The sequence below is a fragment of the Rhamphochromis longiceps genome, linkage group LG23, assembly GCF_057381845.1.
Source record: "Rhamphochromis longiceps isolate RC_006_pf linkage group LG23, R_longiceps_female_GT1.1, whole genome shotgun sequence".
Lineage (NCBI taxonomy): Eukaryota > Metazoa > Chordata > Actinopteri > Cichliformes > Cichlidae > Rhamphochromis > Rhamphochromis longiceps.
In genome coordinates, this window is record NC_140578.1 from 33,249,281 (window position 1) to 33,276,605 (window position 27,325).

Sequence of the window (27,325 nt, forward strand, 5' to 3'; positions counted from 1 at the left end):
AAAACAAATAATCTGATGTTGTCTTTTGTTTGAAATTTTAATTTGCAAAATTACAAGTCAGTAATAAACATATAATAACTATGGTGAAACTTGAACAAGTAAAAGAAAAAAAATACAATTTCAAAATGATAACACAGAAGTAAACAAGTCTATGCTGTTATCAATGTGTTCAGTTGCTCAACATCACTGGTTGAATATAAAACCAGCTTACAAGCCATTTTCCATTAAAAACTGTATTGCAATGGTCAGCTGTGGACTTTTTTCAGTTTTTCTGATGTATAAAAAGAATATTTGGCTGCTAAGAGTGAAGGTGTAGGCAATGAGACAAAGCCAGTATCAACAAGATTGAAAAACAGAGTAAATAAAAGAAAGACACTGATTGGCTAGCTTAAAATACCACCATACAAGATGTGTGAATCACATACAGTATTTGCCTCCTTACTGATTTCTTAGTTTTCTGCATATTTGTCACCATTAAATGTTTCAGATCATTAAAGAAATGTTATAATTAGACAAAGAAAAATCAAGTAAAGCAGTTTTTCAATGATGATTTAATTTAGGGGGAAAAAGGTTATCCAATCCTACCTGTCCCTGTGTGGAACTGCAATAACTGGCAATGTGTCTTTGGAGGCTTTACAAGCATGAACAGCCTGTTTAAGGTTAAAGTCTATTCTATTTATCTATTTGAATGTATTTAATAAGTCCTGTTGAATATCTTGTTTCAACAGACCTGGCCTGGGTGGGGTTCGTGATAATGAACTCAGTTGTACAAAAAAATGAGGTTAATCTCATTTAGGCCCAGTTGGGTTTGCATTGCCTTTTTTTTCTCTTTATAAATAAAATGATTTAAAAACTGAATTTTGTATTTACTCTGATTACACTGATTAGTCTGACCTTTGTCTAATAATAACATTTGTTTAAATTGGAAAAAAAACCCAAACTGTGACAAATAAGAAATCCGGGCAAATACTTTTTTACCTCTTAAAAGACTCCTTTCACAAAAATAAATACTGTAGAAGTAAACAGCTAAGTCAACCACTTCTTAGGTCTTTTCTACATACTTTATTATTTAAAGTATGGCATCAAGTCCTCACTTGACATTACAGCAGTAACAATGTTTCCCTGAGCGGTTAGCTGATCGGTGCTCCTGTTGTAACCAGCTTGTAATAGGCTCCCTTCAGGGCCATGAGCTGGTCGTGTGCTCCTTTCTCGATCACAATGCCTCTGGACATGACGGCAATGATGTCAGAGTTCTGGATGGTAGAGAGGCGATGGGCAATGACGATGCAGGTCCGTCCCTGTCTGGCTTTGTCCAGGGCTTCTTGCACAGTCTGTCACGGGACACATGAATTAGTGCTCACAAAGACACACACACATACATAGTCAGGAGCCATGATCAATTCTCTCACGTAGCAGACACACAAGCCTCACAATTATAGCAATTTCACAATCATGGGCTGATTACTATCATTAGAATGTTCCAGAGGCTCAGTACACTGCAGAGGCCTCTGCTCCTCAGCGTGGTTCAGCTATTGGAGCTGTAAAAGCTACAGCACAGACCAAACTGACTGTATTCATCTTAAAAAGGCTGTACTGGAGGGTTGGTATGAACTGTAAGCTGTTGGTGATAATAATAGGGATGATGAATGGTAGTGATGTTAATGATAATAATAATTAAGTGCCTGCTCTCTTTGCTCTGTGTGCCCGGAGAATATCAAGCAGCTGCACTACGCTGTGATGTTGAGTTTGTGGACTCAGCAAATGGAAGCTGTTCAGAGTTCAGCGAAGCATACCTTCTCGCTCTCGGTGTCCAGGGCGGAGGTAGCCTCGTCAAGGAGCAGGATCTTAGGGTCACGTATGATTGCCCTGGCGATGGCAATGCGCTGCTTCTGGCCACGAGATAACTGAGACCCCTGAGAGCCCACGTTGGTGTCGTATTTCTGAAGCACGGGGAGAGAACAAAATTTGTGTCTATAGGCAATTTTTCAATACAGTACTTAAAAAATAAGTAGACACTGAAAACGACATAAACAAACAATGAGAGTAAGCAGAAAACATCAGTAGTTAGTGATGCTTTTTTTAAAATTCTCCAAACATAGCTCAGCTGTTATGTCATGTACGTAACACTTGATTGCAAACTTCCATCTTCCATAAAAATGATTTTTGTGCAATCGCAGAAACAGCTACTGCTGATAACACAATATGAGCTCTTTCCAAGAGTTCTATTAGTGAAAGATCCCCGAACCCAGAGTGCTGTTAAAGCTGAGTGTATGTGGAACTCAGCCAGGAAGCCACATTTTCCATTTCAACAACTAACAAAAACACTGATGAGTAGTCAGGCTTTTGTAGCATTGTAGCCACCATTTCTACCTGTACCTGTTTCAATAGTGTGTCTTCATTAAAACTGGGATTTGTGAGGGTGTGTGGGCATTTAGCAAAGCAATTGTCATTGTTAACTTGAAGTTGTGTCAGTTACGTCCAGAAACGTAAAGGACATTGGCATCACATTGGAACATCCCAGACTTGACTATTAACAGCTTCCTGTTAAATTGAGAGTGGAACTTACAATACTTCTCCTCACATACAAAATCTTGAGTAATCAGGCTCCATAGTACCTTATTATCCTTACAGAGCACTTTCATTCCTTTCATGCCTCTCTACTGTGGGACCAGCTCCCAGTCTGGATTTGGAAGACAGGCACTACTTTTAAGATTAGGCTACTGTAGTTCGGGCTGGATCAGGTAACTCTGAACCATCCCTTAGTCATCGTGCAATGACCTTAGACTGCCGGGGGGCTTTCCTCATCTCTTTTCACTCTCTGTGTGTCTATACGCTACTTTATTAAATTATTGGCAATTATAGTTTGCTTTTTGCCCCGTATCTCTGTGCTCTCTTCTCTTTAACATCAACCTCAAGCAGTCATGGTGGATGGCCACATCGCCCTGAACCTGGTTCCGCTGGAGGGTTTTTCACTCCACTGTCTCCAAGTGCTTGCTCACAGGGAGTCATTTGATTTTTGGGATTCTTTCTAATATTATTTACCTTATAATATAAATGACACGACTATTGTTGTGAATTGGCACTATATAAATAAAGCTGAATTGAACTGTGATTTACATATTTGCTTAAGAAATGAAAGATTGTTGGTTCAGTTCAAGCTGGAAGGGCGTCTGTTATAAACATCCAAAATCAAAGTTGATGTTATCAAATGTGTTGACTATCTGTAACAAGGGAGCAGCTGCATGTTGGATTTTTAATACGAATTGTTTACTTTACTGTTGTTGGTAAACCCCACAAAATACCCAAAGAGTCCTTAATCGCCAGAAACAATGAAGTTAGGTGGCTGTGTTCATAATGTCTGGGGGTTTTTTTCATGTTGCCTTATAATAAAACATCTCCCTCTGCTGGTCCTGCAGCTTAATGCAACTTACTGCAACTTTTGCATGCATGTCCATTTCACATGGTGTGCTGACGTGTCTATTACTCACTTTGCCTTGATACGGGTTGGATTCTGAGCTCATGAACAACTGTTTGTTTTCAGAGATAAGGTGGTCCACACAGGACAGTCACTACAAACATATGATTTATACCTGTCTCTGTTTGCCTTTCTATAAAAGTCAGCAATTAATGGTGAAGCTTCTTCGTCTAGTCTTGGAAGAATGGGGTATAAATGACACATTAATGGCTTACAGAATAAATTATTGAACCTAAGCCTTATAATGTGAAAACTAATGGATTTTACAAGGAACTTTGACATTTTGGCATCTAAAGAGTAGGCAAAAGTTAGGGATGCATAATGGTAAAATTCAGGGCTGAGAAGGTATTTAAAACAATCATTTAGATAAGTAATAGCTGATGACTGACTGACTGTAATCAAACCCAAGCTGCCCATTGTTCATCTCTACTAAAAGCACAAGTGAATGTCCATATTAATGTGGACTAATCACATTTCAACATGCCTAATCAACATGTTAGAACAAGTATTATAATGAAGAAGAAAATAGGAGGACACTGCAACCTGTGCACTTGATCGTCACTCAGTGCATAGAGTCCTTTTTCCCTGTTGTTTACCTTTCCTGATTGACTACATGTTGCCAGCCTGTTTACTGCTCAAACAGTAAACTTTATTTAATTTTGTCTCTTTTTGAATCCCAGCCACAAGCATCATATACAAACTATTTATCGTACCTCAGGAAGGGCCATGACAAAGTCATGAAGCTGGGCCTTCTTTGCGGCAGAGATGACCTCATTCATGCTGATTTCTCGCAAGTTGTCGCCATACTTAATGTTCTCTGCGATGCTGCAGTCAAACAGGATGGGCTCCTGGGACACGATGCCAATCTTGGAACGCAGGAAAGACACGTTGATGCGAGTGGTGTCATGGCCATCAATCAGCTGCAGGAAGTAATTGATTTTTCCATTAGTACAAAGCAATGTAAGAATCAAAAGACTAGAAATACAATCCAGTTAATGAGCCATCAGACTACTATCTGGACTGTAATTTCTCTCATAACTATGCAGAGGTGATCGTGTCCTTTTTAAATCTCAGACAGAGAATCAGGACTATGTGTTTCCAAACCACTTCCAGCTCAATTAGGGCCATTTGAATCCTGGCATGAATATCTTCCTGGCATAAAATCAAAACGATCATCCTGGGTAGAGTGCTCCATTTTATAAAATACAGCACAGAGTCAGCAAGAATGTCTGACTGAAAGATGAAGTGACATGAAATACTTCCACCACCGTGCTCACTGAATGTCCAGCAATTATTCTTTGACTGAGACAAATTACACGTTTCACTTTCATAGTGACATCAAAGTATAAATGAGCCTCATGAGAAAAAAAGATGAAAGCAGAGACTATACACACAGTGTGACTCATTCATTCCAAAATGAGATATCTGACATTTCCAAAAAGGTCAGCAACTGCTGTGACAGTATAATATTGGCAGTTTTAAGTCAGAACTCTCCATTTTGTGCAGAGTCAGATTTTTTTTTAAGGCTACAGTACACGTTTTTTTTAATCTTGTATTGAACATACAGTTATTTTCAAATGAAGAGCAGTACTTGTACGCATGAAAAACTGAATTTCAATTTCAATTCAATTCAATTGTTCCATTTTGTAGATTGTTGGTTACTTTAATTAGATAAAGTTACACTTTAAAACTTAAGTACATGGTTTTATATCAAATGAAAATTTAAAAAGTAACTTGTAACAGCACATATTTTTTAAGTTAAAGTAGCATAGAGTGGACTAGTGTCACTTTTTAAAGGATTGCTACTCTACAATGAAACTACATATGGTAATAATTCATCAAAAAGAAAGAGTTGTGGTAAAATGCAAAGCAAAACAACAAAAAGAAAAATGCTGCAAAAACACTGTAATACTGTAACCTTTACAACAGAAAGTCAAATGAAAATTCTATACTTTAGCATATGGTTTATTATACTTTAGTAAATAATTTTCTGCATCCTTAAAAAGACAGGAACTAATTCAGTTCATGAAAAAGAAGCAGGTAAAGCAGACTTTCACTAAAGGTAGCTAGCTTAGCAGATCTCAGTAGATGCAAATTTTAAGAGAATTTCTACCTTAGTGCTTTCTATCTACTGTATCTTTCACTAGCATTTGTCTGCCGCAAACATTTACACTTCGATGAACGCATCAGAGAGCAACTTGGGGTTCAGTATCTTGCCCAGTCAAGCAGACTGGAGCAGCCAGGTATCAAACCACCATCCTTCTAATTAGTAGATGACCTACTCTACATGCTGAGCTACAGCCACCTCAATAATAAAATAAAAGCTCTAAGATACTATTGGTATCTCCATTTTTTACAATATGAGCCATTCATTTGGTTTACATATTGAGCCTGTTGCGTATTAAGCCTGTTGTATTTTGTCTCTCTTACCACTTTGCCGTGGTTGGGATCATAAAACCTCTCCAGCAGCTGTACACTAGTGCTCTTCCCACAGCCACTGCTGCCCACAAAGGCCAGTGTCTGGCCAGGTTTCACTGAAACATTCAGCCCATTCAGGACTTGGATGTCTGGCCTAGAGGGGTAGGTGAACTTGCAGTCAATGAAGTCAATGTTCCCTTGGAAGTTATCCTGAAAACAAAGCAGAGTGAGGGTCAGAGAGGATAAAAACACATAAATAAAAAAGACATTCACCCACATTTCTTACACCTTCAAAGTGCATGGTACTTCACACATAACTTATGCACCACCTTACCCATTTTTCTCCCTTGTCATTGTAGACACTGATCTGAGGCACGCGGTCTAGTAGCTGGAAAAAACGTGCTGCTGAGATCTTGGCTTTGGCATAGTCAGGTGTGTAAGAGGAGGCTCTGCCGAGGGCTGTGCCACTGGTGACAATGGCTGAAATTACCCTGTAAGAGATAACAAAAGCACAAATAGACCCCAGCAACAATGAAAGCCCACTGTACTGCACCATGATTTGGGAACGTGGAAATACCACCTACACACATATGCACACGATACACATTGGTTAAGTGTGGTCAGACTTTTTCACTCATCGTGGGCAGTAACATTATGGTAACTTTGGACTTAAATTAACCCTTTGAATTGTTCTTCCTCCAAGATGCATTTTTCATGACTTTAACGAAACAATCTTTTTTGCTGTTTTTTTTAACAACTCAATTGTTGTTCACAATTATATACAAGTTTGAAATTATACATACAGGCTCAAATTTATACTTACACTCCCACTAATTGTAGGCTAAATGTACATTAGCAAGTTTCACTTTGACCAAATGCTTTTGGGAGCCATCAACAAGTTTATGCACAATTTACAAGAAGAAAAATCTACAAAGTTGTCTCGAGTATGTGTTTTGGGGGACCTTTAAAAAAAGATGTCCTTATTACAAATAATTTTTAACCCTTTACTGAAGTTATCTTTTTAGGATGATGCAGACTAGTATTAGACATATACATCATATACATTGACTTGACTCTCACCTGAACACCAAACTGAAATGGAGCCCCTCCTTTTGCACCAAATAACCTCCAAACCTGTAGGAGCCTGAGTTTGTCAAGAAAATTATGCACTGGGAAAAACCATAGCAAGCTCCATATACATTCGCCTTCTTCAGGGCTGCTTGATATGGCGCGTCCAGCTGGGCCTCATACATCTCCACAAAGGTCTTCTCCTTCCCCAAGCCAGCGATGGTGCGAATGTTGTTCAGAGCTTCACCAGAAATCTGGGCATAAAGGACTAGAGTAAAGTCTAAAGCAAGCCTAGTTGTTGTGTGCTTTAATGTGCAAAGGAGAAAAGGATGTAGATAACGTAGCTGCTCTTTCTTATCTATGTCCTGTTTTTTGCAGCTACAGTTATCTAGTTTCCGCCCTTAGGTATTATTAAATTTACATCTAATCCACTTTACTTAAATGGGTTGGGCTTACTGCATTAGGATAATTCACATAGCATAAAGAAAGTTTGTAGTCCACTTTTTACTGTGAACTTTTCAGCCCACTGTATTCTCCTAAAATTTTATCAGTAGCATCCTGACTGCATTTTGAACATGGCTGGCCCCTACACCATTGGAGCCTGATAGTATTAACTGAATACTTCACTCCCCAAATTACAGGAACAAAAAAATTATTAAATTGAACCCTGGACCCCGATAAATGTTCAGCTGCAGGTTTTTGCAGGGATGAAACCTGCAGCCTAAAACTGTAGTTCAGGACTGTAATGATGCATTTTACTTGTCATTCTATATCTGAATAATGCACTTGTACTATTTTCAGACTGGAGGATGACGTAAACTGATATGAAATGCAAGTAAAATAGGAATCATATCTGACCTGTCCAGCCGCTTCCATGGCCTCCTTGTCCTGTTTGGCGAAACCTGTGAGCATTGAAGCCTGGAAGCCACTTGACAGAGCAATGAACGGCAGAAAGCAAAGGATCAGCAGTGTGAGCTTCCAGCTGAAGTAGAAGGAAATGATAAGTGCAACGCCAATGTTTGCCAGAGAGTTGACAATCATGCCGATCTGTGAGCCCGTAGCCTTGGAGGAAGAGAGCAATGATGTCACTTGACTCAGACTTCTGGTGATTGTCCACATGGACTGAACAAAATTTTAATACATATAAGATTCTATAAACAACAAACAAGCTATTACACAATTATTTCAGTTGTTTATTCTCAAACTTGCTAGAATTAAGAAACATGTGCAATTTAGGCTAAAATTGTGATTTAAAAAGAAAAGACATAAACTACATAAATGATAGAAATTACATTCTAAGCTGAATATGACTTTTTAGAATTTATTGAAACGTGTAAAAAGAAACAGAAAGCTCAGCAGCTTAAGCAAGAGTTCCAGTGATACCAGTGATATCAAGGAATGGCTAGCTGATAGCCCAGGTTAGGCTAAACTAAAGCTAAAACTATAAATAATCTTATCAGAAACAATGTGTGACATCACAGCATATCCATTTTTTATACTGTGTTTAGTTTCAGCATCCAAGTAGCTGATTTAATTATAAGCATAACTTTATAGCCCAATATACATGAAGATGTACTTTATTTTTTTGTTTTGTTTTTTTCATTAAAGCTATAACTCACTCCTTGCACTTGTGAGGCATCAGTGGCCAGACGTGTGGTCAGAGCTCCTGGACTGTTCCTGTGATCATCAAACCATCCAACCTCTTGGCCCAGCATGGCTTGGAAGCCAAGCCGACGTAACCTGCGGGTCAGCAGTTCTCCAGACTTAGAGAAGGCGTAACCCTGGAGACACACGCACACCCAAAATATTAAATCCAAAACACTTCCACAGTGATTTCATACCGAATGTGATCTACTGAATGAGTAACCTAAAAAAAAAAAGGTTTCCCACTCATAAATTGAGTATAAAGCCTTTGCTTTGCAGGATGTAAGGAAATGTTTTCCTTCAGCAGAAGGCATTTATTTACCAAAATAAACAGGTCTCTTATGACCTTCCTTCAACCTTGACCACCAGCAGGTGTTAAGGCTGCAAAGAAGCACTAAAGAAATCAGTATTGCAAGTGAACTACTCTACCTGCAGCAACTGGGTGAAGAAAGAGACAATGCCAACCACAACAAAGAACAGGCAGATGCTGTTGATCTCCTTCCTCTGAGCCACAGGATCTTGTACTGAGAAAGTCTAAAACACATATAGGCATTTAAAAAGTGCTTTCAAATAAATGAAGAATTTCATTGACTTATTTGATTTTATTTTATTTCAGCTCACAGTGTCACTGTACTTAAAAGAATCTGATGATGGTTTAACAGGACCTCAAGGGTGGGATAGCACGAAACATTTACACTGGAAAATATTTAGTGGGTATTAAAATTCATTTTAATAAGTCAGCAAACTAACGGCAAACCAAACTGACAGGGCTAGAGTTTTTAAAACTGTCATGTGATTAAACTCAGAGTCATAGAATAAAGGGCTGTTTGAATATTGGGGTTTGAGTGATTAGTAAGACTAGGAAAATGCTATATAAAAGCCATTCCATTATACTAGCCAGCTAACATATCATTTACACAGATAATGTATTGGTCACTGCTGCTAATTAGAAGGAAATTTGCAAAATGAATATCACAGTTCACTGTCAAACTAAACCAGTCGTTTGTCAAAGTCTTCTGATTTGAAGTAAGAGCTTGAGTCTCATGTACAGTTTTACATGACTTTATAGCCATATTTCATGTGCATATGTCAGTGTCATAAAAAAGATAAGAGACACACAAATCTAAAAGTGCTTAACACACTAACTCACACATGTCCAGCTGTCATTTACAGCTGGACATGTGTGGATATGTGTGAGTTAGTGTAAACTCTGGGCTGTAATTGGTCCAGCCCAGAGTCGATCATGACCAACTGGCCAATCCACCACCGTTCATTTATACCGTTAAAAAAGGACAAGAAATAAAACCCCATCGGCCCATAAAAACGAAAAATCACGAGCAGCACCAGGCAAATGCCCGGTATGCCCAATGGCCGGTCTAGCCCTGCCCCGAATAAACAGTGGTTTCCTGGGGACTTCTGGGTATTTTACAGGAAAAGAGAAACACATTATATAGGAAGGAATTTTAACTATATTATAGGATTTAAAAAAAGGGCAACTGAATAATTAAAAAAAATTATCATTCACATCAACATAATGAATATTAAATAACAATTTTTAAAAATTGTTATTTAACAATTAAAATTTTAAAAAAATGTTGTTTATTCTATTGTACCTAACGTTAATTATTTGTATGTAAATATAATTACATTGGTTTTTTTTTAATGCACTGAAGTCTATGCACTTAGTTGTTTCGTGCATGGGAGCATACATTCCTTTCCAGCAGCACTAGTGCACCTCCAAACCATAAGAGATGAAGAACACAGTTTGGCAATAATAGATTTAACTGAATTACATCTAACTGCTAGCTTGGTGATTGTGCAACCATTTTGCCACTTCTGTTCTGTTCTTCCTGTGGAAAATGTCAGTACTAGAAATTCACAATATTGTTGAGTGAATTATATGAGGTTGACATAAATGCTTTCCTGACATAAACTGTATGCTGAACAATATGAAGGGAACACTGCATTTTCAGCTTCTGGTGCGACTATATGTTGACTGCTGCTTTTGCCCCTCGTTTGATTTGTACATCTGGTTTGGTCCAAAACTTAATGCCTACATTCTACAAGCTTTTAGATTCAGATTCAAAACATGAGACTTGAACCTCACCGCCAGGATTTGACTGAACAGCAGAGAGTAGACGGGGTTGACCCCTCCATTTATTGCAGCCCCAATGGATCCAAAAAGCATATATGGCCACTCAGGTGTGTTGTACTTTAGGATCCTGGCAGCTGAAGCAGGTTCCACAAGTTCATCGTCCTCTTCTAGGAATGCATTCTGAGCATAAATATATAAAGTTATATTACGCAGGAGCCTTATAATAATATAATGTTTAAGCATGGATTAAAAAAACTACAAATACAAACAAGTAGTTTTATACTCCACTGGTTTGTAACTTTTGTTGGCTGTTTGTTGGCAAACGTTTCATACATAAAAGAAACACAAACCCACTCACACCCACACATACACACCTTGTCGTTATCTGGTCGAGATATAGAAATGTCTCCAGTTGGAACGGAGGCTTCTGGGATCAGGTTTGACAACTGGGACCTGGACCGCCTGCGGATGGAGGCTCTGCAAAGAATTAATCAGTTAATTACAGAAAAAAAAGAGTAATGCACATTATAGGTTACTGAATATTGTAGGTACTCGAGTTTGTGAGTGGTGCTGCTATTGTGGCACTGATTACTGGATGCTTGTATTGGGGTGACAGAGTACCTCTAGCCTCCTCTACTGTCGTACCTGTTGTATAGTGGCTCTGGATGATAGTGTCAGCTAAATGTTCCAAATGTCAGATTAAATGCAAAAGGGTGATTAAGAAAATTAAGGTGCCAGTTTATGCACTGACAAAAGTCAATTTCAGCTACAAAATTACTACTATAATAATCCTATTTAGATGCACAGTCAGGCCCAAGAAAATGGATAAAAACTCAACCAAGAAAATGAGCAAATGTGATGAAGAGAAGGAGTGATTGGGCACGAGTTTGTGTAATACCTCAAACTGTCACGGTAACTGCCTGCTCTAGATAGCTTTAGTCTCTCGGGCTCGTCTTCATGGTCGGCCACTAAGAAATAAGAAAATCAATAGAAGGAGATGGTCACATTCACTAGATTATTGTAATATCTACATGCATAAGTCTTTCAAAACATTTAGATTGAAGCAGAGTGGATTTCGTCATTCCCAAAGGGCTGGACCTACTTTGCCGAGCCTTTTCATTCAGAGCCTTGTCTCCTTGGCTCTGCAGGGTGACAAGAGTGAAGTAGACACCCTTCCTCTCCAGAAGTTCATTGTGTTTTCCCCTCTCTACGGCCTGGCCGTGCTCAAAGCCCACAATCACATCAGCGTTCTTTATGGTGGACAGACGATGAGCAATAGAGATAGTTGTGCGGCCCATTCGTACCTGTGAGGAAGTTTAAAATACTTAAATACTTACTTATATTTGATCATTTCTTCTTCATTCCCAAAACAGAGGCTGAAAATTTTAGTTTTGTCAGTATTTGGCCCTTGTAGTGACGGTGGCAGCCATTTTTTTAAGAAGTCTTACAAATTTTGAACCTTTCGTCATTAAATATCTAATTTAGTCGTAGAATATAGCCCATATGATCTTCACTGCCCTATGCATAGCCAAGAAAACAGTCCTCATGAACTGGAAAAATAAAAATAATCTTAATTCTAACCAATATAGAAATTATCTATTAGATTACATTAGTCTTGACACAGCCTCTGCCACCACATTAGATCAATTGCTCTGGGCCCCTTTTATCAGCTCCATCACCTAGTGGGGGTGGGGGGTCATAGTTTGGTCCCGCCTTCACTGTTGTGATTGGTGAGGGGGTAGGGACAGGCTTAGGGCGTCGGGGGGTTCCCCGGAGGCATCTTCCTTGGGGAGCTCAACCCGGGGTAGCGGTCACGTCCGGTTGGGGGCTCTGTTGGCTCTCAGGTGACTGTTTCCTCGCGGCTGCGTGCAGCGGGGCTAGGGGAGGGTCTGTGCTGACGGACGTGGGTTACTGACCTGGCAACCTGGCTGCCCCTGGGTGGGTCCGGGATGGGCGTGAGGTTCTGGGGGCGCTCCGTCTCTGGGCTGGGGCCCGGGCCGGGCCTCGGGGGCTTGGGTCCTGGTTGGTGTGTTGCCGGGGTTGTGGGCGGGTGGGTGCATGGGGGCCCGGCCCTGGAGCAGGGTGCCGCCGGTGCGTCGAGCCGCCTGGGGGGCTCTTCAACTGGTGGGGGGGATGGTCACATCTTGCAGGAGCTTTCTTCTCTTCAGGAACTCTCTGCAGGAGGGGGAGATACAGGAGAGGTGGAGGAAGATCTCAGCCTGGGCGTTTACCGTCTTATGTAGTCTGGAAGATGTGTGGATGGTGGGGTGGGTGCAGTTTTCTCTGTGGTGGGGTTGGGTGGACTGTCCAGGGCTCTGTGGAGCCGGGGGGCGCTACTGCACTGGGCCCCGGTCTGATGGGCCTGGGCCCCCCTTCCCTGGCGGGTCGCGGAGGGTGGGAGTGCCTACTGGGGTCAGCGGGGGAGCTGGCCCCAGGGAGGGGTTACCTGCCCCTCCCTTCCTTCCCTCCCCATCTCCAGCTGCCTCCCTCTTCCCGCTCCTCCACAACCACCCACACATGCAGGGCCTTGGAGTGGGGGTATGTCACCAGGGTGCAGAGGAGGCTACCCCCCCCCCCCCCCCCCCCCCCCGACCCCTTCTGGCTGCCTCTGCCTCAATTTTATCCCACAACTTAGACATTCACATTATTCACACTCTCATTACACATACATATAGGATCTTGGGGGTGGGCACAATCACGGAGTCCAAATCACCATCAGGGTGTATACCTCACCCCTGGCATCGTTGCCCACCTCTCAATTTTAAATACACTTAGTCATTGAGGGCTAGCAGGAGGGACTATGCGCTTACCTGCTGCTCCTTGGCAGGTAGCTCCATGCCCTCCTGGGTTTTAATTGCACCTTAGAACACACATGCATCAACACTACAATGAGCGGGTGGAGGGAGGTTTGGAGTCTTCTCCCACCCCCATTCTCTGCGGCCTGCTGGAGCGGGAGGGCTAGTAGGAGGAGTTGGCCGTCCGACTGCGGTCTGGGGTGTGGGGCCTCCCTGCTGCTGCGGAGTCGGGGTGGTCTGCCTCTCCCCACCGCAGGGAAAAGGGTAACACCACCTGGGTCTGGGTGCAATTCCCCCCTCCAGGGGCAAGGGTACCTAGACCCGGTTTGTAGAGTACGCTTGGGGAGTGTGATTGTGTGTACAGCGTCTCTTTATGTCTGTCTCCACGTTGGTTGAGTGTGGAGTGAGTGCATATGAGAGCATGAGGGTGGGAATGGATGTTTGTGTCTGTGTGTGCCTGTATGTCTGTGTCTATATGTCAGGTTGGGTATCAGACGCCACCTCTCTGGGGACACCTCAGGCCCTCCAAGGTTTGGAGGCCTATCTCCACCCACCACCACTTCCCCTGCCGGTGGCGGACTCCCTCAGGTGTCGGTGTGTTGGTGGTTCTTTGTGTCTGGGGGTGGGCGTCCGGGTACACACCGGCTCACTCCTTGGCGGCCACTTGTCGGGGCCTGGGGCCTGGGGCTCGCTCGGGCCCCTTTGGAGGTGGGGTGCCCCCGGCCTCTCGGCCTGGGGCTCGGTCACTCAGGCACAGCTGGGGGCCGGCGGAGCTCACGGGCGCGTCACTGCAACTCCCCCTGACTTCTGCTCCGCGGCTGCTGGGCGAGCCCTCATCTGGGACTCTCCTCAGCTCTTACTGGAACAGTGGCGCGGCTGCCCCTCTGTTGGTCTTCCATGGTCTCTTGTGTTCTGGGGGCCTCTGGATGTCTGGAGTTTTGATCTCCTCCATACCCGCTTCACACCCTGGAGGATGGGGCTGTGGCCCCCCCACACTCCCTAGCAGATCATTACATGGAGAAACCTTTGGAATGCAAGCATGCTGATCCACACAGGTATGCACACATGGGTATTCACAGACGCGGACTAAAGCTTTCTTGGCTGCTGCCTCAAAGCACACTGTGCGCTGTCTATCTTGCGTGCTGCACAATATCGTTTATTATTTAGTAAATATTGATATCTATGACTAGCTAGTTTATTGTGATGGTGCTTTGTTTTCTCTATTATTATGTTACTCTTTGTTGTTTGCTGTCTCCTCTGTTTGTTTTTTTTGTTTGTTTGTTTTTTTTTCTCCATACAGGTGACCCAGGAGTTCTTTTTTTTTTTTCTCTCTCTTCCCCCCCCTTCTCACCGTCTCTTCTCCCCTTTGGTTTTCTTTCTTTCTCTCCCCCTCTTTCTCTCATTCATTCCCCCTGTCCTATTTATTTAAAAAAAAAAAAAAAAAAAAAAATTTAGTCGTAGATGAGCCAGACATACTTTATCCAAAGCTGCTTGAACTACAGCTTCACTCTCGTTATCAAGAGCTGAGGTAGCCATGTCCAGCAGCAGGATACGAGGGTTCCTGACCAGCGCTCGTGCTATAGCAATCCTCTGTTTCTGCCCGCCGCTCATCTGGCCTCCACCCTCCCCGACCAAGGTGTCAAATTTCTATCAAGAAAGGAAAAAAGTTGTCAGCCAGTGCTTAAACGTTGTGATCACCTATAAAGCTTAAAAGCCTATTGCTCATCTGCACCTGTGGCAGGTCCATGATGAAGTTGTACGCGTTGGCCTCCTTTGCAGCAGTGATGATGTCCTTGTCAGAGACACCAGGGCGACCGTAGCGTATGTTCTCTGCAATGGTCGTGGCAAACAGCACAGGCTCCTGCTCCACTATACCGATCAGAGAACGCAGCCACTGGATGTTCAGCCCTCTGATGTCATGACCATCCAGGGTCACCTGAGATGGAGGCCACAGAGAGCAGGTGCTTGTGCTAAAATTGATGGATGATGCTATTACAGCACTTTGCTGCTATAATGCATTTCCTTGTTTCTTTCTGTCTTTGCAACAATCCTAGTTTCAAATCATAGGGTTGTTAGTCTTATGGATGCCCTTCATCGGGCAATAACAGGCTATTTTCTACTCAAGAAGCTTAAAGAAATAAGACAGTGTGGGGTGTATGGGCCTGTAATTCCAGTAAAAGTGAAAAATGAGGCTGTTAGGATCCATTTGCTGAATAATGAAACGGATTATCGTGTACTTCCATCAGCTTTAGGGGATGGTTATTTTAAAAATAGCTAGAATAAAGCTTCAAAGGATGGAGGTGTGTATCCAGGTAATCATCACACTCTGATGAAAGAGTCTGATGAATGATGAACGTGACCATTTGGAGCTTCACACCTACCATCCCCTCTTTAGGGTCATAAAAACGCTGGATGAGTTGAATGGCGGTGCTCTTCCCAGCTCCGCTTGACCCCACAAAGGCTGTGGTCTCCCCCGACTTCACTACAACATTGAGCTGGTCCAGGATCTTAGCAAAGACAGGACACTTTGTGACAAGATCCTGAAACCAGAACCATCTCAACTATGCATATGTGTGTAGATGTCTGTAAGTACCTTTACTTCAGGTCTGGATGGGTAGTGGAAGGTGACATTGTGAAATTCAATGTCCCCTTTGACCCTGTCGAGCTTATATCCAGCTTCAGATAAGCAGTCAATCTCTGGCTCCTGGTATCATTTTAAAAGGTGCAATGTTAAAAAAAGGTCAATGGTTTTCTGTGGAAAGGCTTAAAAGATATCAAGTCAAGTCTTCTCACTCTGTCTATAGTCTCAAAGATTATAGTCGCAGCTCCACGACCTGACGCAAAAGCCTCCAGACACGGAGAGGCTTGCCCCAAATTCATGGCTGCTATCAGAACCCCAAAGAACACCTGAAATAACATATAAAAGTCAGTATATTATACTCTTCAGTGTAACAAATCTGGATTTTATCAAGAGCGATGAAAGGTTATTTTAAAGTGCCACTTTGTTGTTTTATCTTGCACTAATAAACACGTATAAAGCAAAATAAATAGGGCAGAAAAGTCAAAAAGTTACAAATTTAGATAAGCAGGATTTACCCATTATTATAGGCTGCAATTCATATTTTGGCATAATATATGTGATACCTGCAGCAGTGTTCCTGGTGTGTATTCTTTAGTGTCCACAACCAGTGAGGAGCCATACCAGAAGGCCAGACCATAACAAAGGAAGATAACCAGCCACATAAAGCCAGTGAAAAACCCCACAATCAAACCCTTTCTAATGCCCCAGCGCTGAGCGGAGACCAGGTTCCTGTCGTACCTTTAGAAGAAAAGAAGAGTTCATTTGAGCTACCCTTAGAAGTACAAAGAAAATAGTAAACATGCTGTACCTTTCTTGTATACCTCACCTTTGCACTTCCTTTTTCTCTCCTCCAAAAGCAGCCACAGTTCTGATAGAGGACAGGACCTCATCAGCTACAGACCCAGCTTTAGCATAGGCCTGCAGCTCCATCCCGGTTAGCTTAGACACAAACTAGTTACAACAAAGTGATGCCAAGTTAATGGAGAGGAGAAGTGAAGCTGAAATGTAAAGTTAAATCAAGTCTTGACAAGTCAAGAGAGGTTTGTTCAACAAAACAGGAGAAATGAATTTGACGATTTACCCCCTGAGGTCAAAGTAATCAACCCCAACAAGAATAGTCAAAAAGCTGTTTTGTCATAAAATCAAGCTGGAATCTTAATATCAAACAAGTCTCACCAGAGCCATAAGACCTGCTCCGACACCAATCAGCGGACTTGCTGCGATTATGACAAGTGTTAACTTCCATCCTTTGACAAAGCCAACGCAAAAACCACACACAAAGGTGGTGAAACGCTGCACAAATATGGAAACTTGATCCGCAATGGCATCATTGATCTTGTTTATGTCACTAGAATAGAGATATAACAATTGTAATACAGATAAACCATAGTAGTCCATATCATCACGTTCTACTCACTCTGACATGCGAGTGTTGAGCTCCCCGACAGAGGTGCAGTCGAACCAGCCGATCTCCATCCTCATCACTTTGCTGAAGTACAATTTCCTGATGAGCTGAATCTGCTTGGCAGCAGCAGTCACCCACAGGGAGATCTGTCAGTTGTTGAAGAGAGGTTATGTTCACTTTTGTTAATTAGCAAATATAAAAGCAAGCAGGGCAGCAGGGTGTCATCAGGACCTGCACTCTTCCTCCTGACCTTGTTTTTGATTTATAAAAAGACAAATTACACCTGTGGAACAGCTAAAGGGGCACTTAACACATGAAAGGGCACTCATTGCTTAAGAGGTAGGTTAACACTAAGCATTTGAAGATATATGCACATTCCACATAGTCTTCTGATGCTCAGGAAGAGCATTGCTGAGAAAATAATCCAGATGGTTATTTTGCAATGTTGTGCAAAATTTCTTTTTATTTTTTACTAGCCAACAGAGTCATGTGATATTTCCTGAGCAGAAACCAAGGGCATATTTGGGATTTAAAAAGGACTGGAATATTTACATTTGCTCTCATTTGGTTGGTGTGTCAGAAGTGTTACCCTGTCAGCAGTGACATTTATGAAAAAATAAATAAATAAAGTAAGGAAATAAAGAAGGCATTAGTAGAACAGTGACTAATGATTTTCAAGCCATCTTATTTCTTAATTGCTGGAGGAAATCAAAGATGACCTGGAATCTTTTACTAGAAGAAGCTGCTCAAGTCCTGCACCAGACCTATTTGAAATCCTTCACTTTTTATCCTGTGCAGCTTTTCAAAAGGTAGAATGAGGCTTTTAGTAAACTCTCAATTTACCCAGGGTTTTTAGGTTCTATCATCACTTACAGCGATCTTCAGATTCAGTTTAGCCTGATCATGATAAATAACCTAGAAACCATAGACTGTTGCTCAAATTTCAGTGCTACGTAGCCTCCCAATACAACTTCTCTTTAGGTCATGCCATTTTTTATTTACTTTTCTTCCACGAATTCACATTTCCCTAGTATTGTTCCAAATGTCCTTTTGGCAGTGAGGTTAGACATCCCTCCACTAACACCTACACTTCTAAAACAGAAAATGCCACAAGTCCAGGTTGTTACTTGCGGTTAACTGGACATAAAATAGCAGTAATAGAATAGCCTCTTACTGTCATTGTACATGTACAATGAAAAAGCATAAGAATAAAGAAACAGCAGCACAGAGCAAGGAGAGATAGTGGAAAGCCACGTTAATAGATTAGACCTAGGCTCATCAGGTTTTCCTGATTGTGACTCTAGGGCAGGGGTGTCCAACTCCTGGCCTCAAGGGCTCTTGTCCTGCAGGTTTTGGATGTGTCCAGCACAGCTGATTTAAATGGCTAAATGACCTCCTCAACATGTCTTGAAGTTCTCCAGAGGCCTGGTAATGAATTAATCATTTGATTCAAGTGTGTTGACCCAGAGTGATATCTAAAACCTGCAGGACACCGGCCCTGGAGGCCTGGATTCCCCCCCCCCCCCCCCCCCCCCCTGCTTTGGAAGATTGCATTGTTCGCTTTCAACTTACATCTTCACTTCTTTGTGGTTAGAATTATCACAACCTGTGCTGCAAATTACAATCAATCATTACCTGTGTGTTGTGGTAAAAAAACTAAACAAAAAAAAAACTGGAAATGAAAAGAACAATACAAATAAATAACTACTGTGGCATTTATAAAAAAAAAAGTGTTTTACTCTTTTTCAGCTTTTTGTAAAATAGTAAAATACAGGGATCATAATTTAGCATTAAAAATATCAATTTCATTAAAAGAAAAATTTTTCGAGCTGATGATGGATGAGCTGATCTGAGTCACAGTGCAGTTGATGGGTGTTTTTAATGAGTAAAGGATGACTTATAACACAAGTTTGTTTATATTAAAATATTCCGTGACTAACCTGAAGGTATCCTAGCAAAAACACAGCTGCTCCAATCCCAGCGTAATAGAAGGCAAACATCATCATTTCATATTCAATGTCAAGAAGCCTGTAAGTTAAGTCACACATATTATTCAAAAGTCACAGTTCCGCTTTGCCACGTGCAAAGACATACTATAGGACTATAAAACACATAGAGATTACAATACAGAAGCCACAGCTTGAACTATATTTCGTTTTGACAAATGAAATATTGTATTTCTCACAACCCACTTACCCACATGTTCTGTTCTCCAGTGGTACGAACATCTCGAGAGTTGAATTGAGAAGGCCGATATCTGACTGGTTTATGGGCGCTGACAGGTTGTACGCTGCAGTGTAGTTCTTTTTCCACTGGATGGTGTTGTTCACGCACTCCTTGCGGTCGTCACTCAGTTCTTGTAGCTCAATGTCGTACTCGATGAAGGCATCAGTGAGCAGGCCGAACACCAGCAGCATGAGAGGCTGGGCTGAGCCATGCAGCAATGCGCACAAGCAACCCACCACCATCATCAGTATGTCTTTGCACGTGGCAAAGCGGAACTGGGCAGGTGCATCAACACAAAGCACACACTAGATTAGGTGGATCCAAATTGATAAAGGAGGGGACGTTGCAAACAGTGTAAGGCATTTTTACCAGCTCAAAGAAGCCGACTCTAATGGCTGGTTGCTCTTCATTTTTCTGAGCTCTATTTGACATAAAAGTCCAATGAGTTGATTATTTACTCAAATGTGACAAAGTATTCAGAGCCTGCTCCTTGCTACTTACTTTTCATCCTTCTTGGAATGTGTAATTGTTCTGCATGGAAAACAGGACAGTGAGTAATTAGACAAACAGATACTTGAGAAACACATTCATGCAGGGCATATGACGAATTCATGAGTCTAATGTATTTATCAAGAAATGAACAAGTCATATCTTTATACCTAATGGGTCATCAATTGATGATTGCTTATCAACTCTCTCTATATTTATTGTACAATCTACTGTACAATATAAAGCGCCTTGAGGCGACTGTTGTTGTGATTTGGTGCTGTATAAATAAAATTGAATTGAATTGAATATTTAAGCTTAACATTTAAAGTAAATTTGATATTAAATGATCTATTAAATATTCAGGAAGATCAAGACTTCATAAGAAGTGTCATTTAAGGAAAAATCAGATTAGATTATTATGTAAAACAGAGTACTTTTCTATCCTTTCAAACTTGTATTAACAAGGTTGCGATATACCAAACTATCAAGTGATTGAGTTGAATCTAAAGACAGTGATGTGTTGAGCAAAAAGAACAGAAACTACTGACACAGTCTTTTTAAAATGCATTAAATTATTAGTTGATCCAGAAAAAAATAATAAGACTGATAATGACATTTTACTTAGAAAATTCAGATACTCTAAAATTTCTCATGATCAATAAATAAAACATTAAACTTACATATATGAGCCAGTTGGTTCTGTAAGACAACAGATACATTATTTATATCTGTCATTGAAACTAATTTTTATAAAATGAAGTTTAACATAATTTTCATTGTTGATTATATCTCAGTTTTCTTAATAAGTTCTCTACATTAAAAAATAGCACGTTACCTTCATCTGAAACCTCATAGCTGTGGTTTTCCTGTCCTAGTTGTTTTATGCTTTGCAGTTTCACAGATCCTGTTGGCATGTTGAGTCATCTAGGAAAAGAAAAGGAAAACAAAATTGAAATCCCACTAGTACCAGAGTGCTTTTTTTGTTTGTTTTTTGCACAAAGAATATCTTACAAATCTGTTATCCTATTTATCCTTGATTGAGGTGTATCATAAATCCAAGTCAGATTAAATTGGCAGTCCAGTATCCTAACATGAAGCTGTTTAATCCCTGGTGATTGTCACAGCTTGCCACTTGCGAAGAAGTTGAAACACTGAATACCTTGGCAGCTCTTTGCGTGCTGTTATTGAACAGATTATGCATTTGTTGGAACAGGGGGTTGGATTGTTTTGTTAGAAGGTAAGTGACCTGAAACGGCCAGTGACCTGAAATGGTCAATGACCTTGCAAAAGCAAACCTTTTACTTGTAAAGGCCAACCACCGTTTATCCTAGTCTAATGTCAAGCTGAATATTAGAATCCATAGCTTTTTAAACTGTGTACAGCTGTAGTAGGTTATGGTTCTATCTCCATAAACTATCATAATCCTCTACCAATTATAATCATACTGTAATAAGTAGAAAATTATGGTAGGCCAATTTTAGCATTTTAATAAATGCAATACATATAAATACATATTAATGTGAGCCACCCCTCATTTCTTTATATGTTGCTTTCATGGAGCCAGACAACACTAAGAAAATGCTATGGGGCAGTTGTCGTATTTGAATATAAGAAACTTGTATATCCAACATGACTGTTGTGAGATTATTCTGTTATCATATGTTATCTTATATCTGTAGTTAAAGTAGTTGAATTATGTTAACTGCTGTAGGTCATATAATTTCCTTTAGTCTAGATTGTGTGCTGTGTATGTAGCTTAGTTTCCATTATATTTTTGGGTTAAAAGAATGTGACCATTTTTGGATTTGTTAGACAGGTGTGCATTACCCTGTACCCTTGATCTGCTGTGAATGTGTTACACTGTTTCTTGACATTTCATACTGCTGAATCATGAAGAGAATGTTGTGTGCAGAGGACCTTGTGCCGATAATAGAAGAGACAGACCACATTCCATACCCCCACCTTTACAGAGAGCAGAAAGACAGGGAGCCGAGGCCATAACTTAGGCGCCGTAACAGAGAAATAATGTGAATGTTTAGGCTTTTACGACTAGGTGGGGGGCCACTAAAGGCTATAAGAGCTTGAGTAACCCTCCACCAGTTTGAGATTTGTTGTGACCCTCTTCATGCATGTCTCCCCATCATGATGGCTTATGCTCATAAGTGTTGAATTGTATGGAAATAAAAGAATTGTTGATTGAGCATTTATACACCGAGTATTGTCCTTCCTTCAGCCCAAAGATTAAAAGAATTGGGAGATTTTAACACTGTCAAAGGAAAATTGTGTATATGTGATCAGCTACATGAAATGTATTCCTTTATTTATCACTAAGCAAATGTCTACGTGACTTTTGACATGAAACTCTTGTGTGATAAACAACTAACAGCTCCCTCTTTCTGTAAGAACATACAGATCTAGAAAAAGGGGAACCTCAGCTCAGAGTTCTTAGAATAACTCTGTTTTATTTGTACATACACACACACACACACACACACAGACACACAGAAAAGTATAAATAAAGCATGCAGACAGTGATGAGACGCAGGTCGTGTGTCCATGACTGCCCTTGCGAGTGAAAGACAACTGCAGTGTTTGTGTTTTCTAACTCAGGTGTCTCAAGCTGAAGAATTGCGGGGTGGTTCTTAGAAATCCCCTGATAAAAGGTTAAATCATCACGCAACCTCGAATGTTGCTGTCATCTTTCTGCTCCTGTAAAAGGAAACACACATAGATTCATCTGCACCTTTGTCAGGTGGGGGTTAACTTCGCACAGTCGTGTTACATCAGTAAAGTCTCGTCAGCTTTTGTCAGCTTTTACCAGTCAGTCAGTTTTTTTTTCTCTTTCACTCATTTATTCATACATTCATTCTTTATTTCTTTGCTGATAGTGGAATCGATTGTCGCATTTTAATGTGGAGAAACTCACTTGTAACAATTTTCTCGACGACGTGTCATACAGCGCTTTCTGTTCTAATCGTGCAGATCTGCTCAAACGACAGAGATTATCAAACAAAACTTTCAGTGCACTGTGAAAGTATCAAAATAAAAAGGCCTTGTTAAGTCATGACACAAGCTCCTCATCTCAGGAGGGTAAATCATACCATTAGCATGATTTATCATACCATCATACTAATTGGCAGGCTCAACTTCACAACAAAAGAAAAATCATCAGCTAGATTCACTCCAAACCAACCATCAGCTGCACAACACACAACACAAGCCTAATGTCTTATTAGCTATGAGTTTAATCCCCAGGTCTGTGCTCTTCACTCATTTAGGCCACAGATTTTATTCAGTTTTCCTTTTTCCCCGTCATCACAAAACATGTGACATGTTGTCATGCACTTCACAAAAGAAGTTTGTTCTGACGTATTCAGAGTTGTGTATCTAGGTACAGGATTCACTCGCACATCAAAACAGGAAACTCAGTGTTTTAGTCTCCACTCTAACAAACTCCAACACATCCCATTCACTTGTGCTAGAATTCAATCATAATCTAAGAATGATCAGCTAATTTGCATATCAGCTATTAACCCACTAAGATGACAGGACAACAGAAATGCATGTTGAAAATGTTATCACTAAAAGAGAATTTCCCTCATACAGTAAATTACTTGTGCTGCATCAATCAAGCAGGAAGCATCTCCCAATTTACTATATCACCGACTAAATTTATTGTCTGATCACTAGTTGGTCAAACCAGAATCTTTTTTCCCACAAAGTTAAACTGTTGTCCTGCAACCTAGAGAGTTAATTGTCAGCATTGGATAAATTCAGTATTTGATAACAAGTGTCTGCTAAATTGACACTATTTTAACACTGATGAGAGATAACAAGCTGATCTTCATTGCATGTGTGTTTGTGTCATTAGGCAGGTTTAATGCATATCTGTGGAGCTGCATCTCCAGCAGGGCATGTTCTTAAAGCTGCCTTTCCTACACATTTCTCTGCTATTATTTGATCATTTCTTAAGTAATGTGCTATGAGTCCACTGGTCTTTGCATCACACTAAGTGACTTGGAAAAGATGATAAACAAACAGACTCACATGCTTAAGATGTTGTCTAATCTTCATGAGCTCTCTTGTGTTTGTGTTAGTAGGGTTAATGCATGTTCTGCTTGTGTGTGTGATTTTGTATATGTTTCTATTTTCGCAGTGTTTCAGACCCCTTCTCAATTTTCCAATTTAAACAGTCAGTTTTCTTTTCCCCTGGTTTGCTAACCCAAATTTTGATTTCCCACATTAAATAACAAAATTCCTATGTGTTCTCACCACTCCTCTCACTCTGTTGTCCTCTCACTCTGTTGTCCTCTCCCACTTCAACAGTCCAAAAGCAGGCAGTTCTCCTTCAGCTTCGTCCTGTGTTCCACTGTCTCTTCTTGCCATTTTACTCCAAAGGTGGCAAATGTCAAACTCCAACAGTCTCCTCAGTTCTCCTCCTGTTTGTCCACACTGCTGCTGCTTGCTGGGACTCTTTGCTCAGGACTTTGCTGCTGTCTCTTTATCTGCCATGTTATTGCTCTTTGGAGCTGCATTCCTTGTCTTCAGGGAGGAGTGAGAGCTGCTTGTGAGTTTGAGAGACACATGGTGCTGTAAATAAGTTAGCCAGGAACTTGACTTTCTTCCGACCGCTGCATGTGGAAAATTGATTCAGGTCTGCTTTTCACCTGAAAGTGACAAACTAAGACATGTTCATTATTATTATAACTGCTTAATCAACACATCTCTCTCTGTTTTTGAGCACAGTCCTTTCTTAAAAGCAGAAAATGAGATTGTAGTTGTTCTTGGCTGATCAACACAAAACCTTTTTCCTATGATTATTTTTCATCTACAATGTAAATTTTGTCTCTTTCTCACTCTTTTTTTTCTCTTTACAATAGCTGGTGACCTGCAGAACCACCACTCTCACAATTGGAGGCAATTACTTTTACACAGCGCACAAAAACACTGTGACGTCAGACACATTCACACTCACTTTTTCATCTGCATAAATAAATCATATGGCTGGTGATATGTGCCATGGTGATCCATAGGTATGATCACAAGTTTATTTATTTTTCAACCCAACAAAACAAATAAACAAAAACATGATGCTGATGCTATGAACACTCTACACACATGAGTCAAGATGCAGGAAAACTGCTCACGGAAACGCTGCACACTCCAGTTATCACAGTTATCATAGTTCTGTTTCCCTCTCTTTGAGGAGTTCTCAGCCAGCTCTCGATCTGATAATGTGTAGCTTGCTCATCAGCTCAGAAGAGACCACAACGCAACCTCACACAGTGGTTGCTTTGCCACACAGTGGCAAAGACTTGCACTTTCATATTCAATTCAGCTTCTCCATCATGTACTTTTAGATGTTTCATACAGGATTCAGCATATTAGTTGTTTTCACAGGTGTGCTCTACATCTCAACCATGGCTCATAATAAGACGACAGTCTTTCAAACCGGTCAAGTGCCTCTATGCACATCATTAGTTAAAATATTTACCTATATCACTTCACCTCATATGTCATTGTACTGAATTTGAGAAACCCTAAGCTTAATGCAGATTACTTTTAACAATTATCCACCTCAATTAAATCTATGGTCTGGCACACAGGCTGTTGTCGAACAGGGCAAGCTAAAGAATAAACATTTTGTGTCAGCAAGGGGTGGGGGAAAGCCATTCACCAGAGCATATCTCAAGTGCTGCTGATGTGGACTGGCCTTCTCCGCACGCTCTTCAAGGCTGGTGTGTTTTCTAAAAACTTCTAACATTTGAATCTCTTCCATTTATAAACCTGCGATTAACCGCACGGCTCAGGTCCGCGTGAACCCGCGCAGCTAAGGAGCTGTCGCTCTCTTTTATTTAAAGTCCAGCATAAACGTCTGTCACCCTCTGACACACTCTCGGTTGCTTAGGAACCCATGATAACAACAACAGCGGGTGTCACAGACCACGTGTTCTGCTCCACACCCACTCACACAAACACACTCAAACACAACAACAACAACACAAAATAGGCCTATTGTCCAGCACAATCTGGACCCCGCTGAACTTCTCAATTCCCCACAAAGCGGCGGATCCCACAAAGCGGTCTACATTTCTCCCCACTAAGACGGCGAACCAAAAAAGTTCGAACTGCGCAACTCTGCGACTTAATGCTTCTGTACAAAAAAACCCCCACTGAGCGGCTTTGTACATCGCCCCACTAAGACGGCGAATTTTAGCCCCACTAAGCGGCCACGGACAACGCCCCACTGAGCGGCGAAGACGTACAGACGGCGAATTTTAGCCCCACTGAGCGGCCACGGACAACTCCCCACTGAGCGGCGAAGACGTACAGTTATAGAGTTGGACTCTAAACTTACTCGGTGTTGCTTAGCGTGTAGTATAGCCTCGGATCCCGCCGATCGTCATTCATCAAGGAGAGAAAACAGACAGCTAATCCACTGGCCCGATGACAAATTCTCACGTCTCGGGACTTTACTACAGGAACTTCCTGGCTGACGTCAGTCTTTCAGCGTGTCTCTTCTCCCCTTGGTGAATGTCGACTGCAGGGCTCCGGCTCTCGAAGGACCAATTAATGATAGGTTTGTAGCTTGAACCTATTCGCTGGAACGTTGAAGACAATATATTTACACAGCAAGCAAGACACGAAGTAGGCAAAGTTCTTCATGTTTCTCGTGCACGGGAGAGAACCGGACAAACGCCGTTCCTTCGCTTGACCCCAGTTACTCTCATCTGCTCCCCCATAACACTGCTCTTTTATTGAGGTTATATGAATATGCATAGAGGTTCATTAACATATGATGTCTACATACAAACAAAAAGTACCTTGCCTGTGTGTGTGTGTGTGTGTGTGTGTGGGGGGGGGGGGGGTGTCAGAGTGTGACCCCATAAATGACTTCCCTAAACCTGCTGGTCTGGAAGTCCAACAGTTCATCTAAACAAAAGGCACTTAGCCTAAAACAGATATAGCCACGTTTATCCTACCATAAAACAATAAAACAAGGTACGACCTCTTCCCATGCTCCCAGGATGTAGGTGTGCATTCCTGCTAAAGATCACACATCCTATCACTACACAATTGATTATACACCTCTAAGCATATATGGTTAAATATTTCTAAGCATAAATGA

The 27,325-nt window shown here is 41.2% G+C and overlaps 1 protein-coding gene across 2 annotated transcripts; it reads right to left on the minus strand.

Moving 5' to 3' along the window:
- LOC146642407 (bile salt export pump-like) lies at positions 1–26,911 on the minus strand. Of its 2 annotated transcripts, none has more exons than XM_085397511.1 (29): positions 24,469–26,911; positions 21,032–21,120; positions 20,877–20,895; positions 20,209–20,238; positions 20,077–20,128; positions 19,678–19,982; positions 19,422–19,509; positions 17,494–17,627; positions 17,253–17,424; positions 16,903–17,027; positions 16,640–16,814; positions 16,289–16,402; positions 16,089–16,199; positions 15,877–16,002; positions 15,228–15,431; positions 14,972–15,142; positions 11,803–12,004; positions 11,599–11,668; positions 11,075–11,177; positions 10,713–10,880; positions 9,035–9,139; positions 8,581–8,742; positions 7,820–8,023; positions 6,974–7,215; positions 6,228–6,384; positions 5,906–6,103; positions 4,189–4,395; positions 1,794–1,940; positions 1–1,331 (listed from the first exon to the last, which is right to left on the minus strand). In XM_085397511.1, the coding sequence occupies exons 2-29, from the start codon at positions 21,108–21,110 to the stop codon at positions 1,131–1,133; spliced, it is 4,071 nt and encodes a 1,356-aa protein (XP_085253637.1). In that variant the 5' UTR covers positions 21,111–21,120; positions 24,469–26,911; the 3' UTR covers positions 1–1,130. The 2 variants fall into 2 exon arrangements, with proteins under 2 accessions (XP_085253637.1, XP_085253638.1); XM_085397512.1 differs by lacking the exon at positions 24,469–26,911 and adding an exon at positions 21,208–21,385.
- Positions 26,912–27,325: the final 414 nt, after the last annotated feature.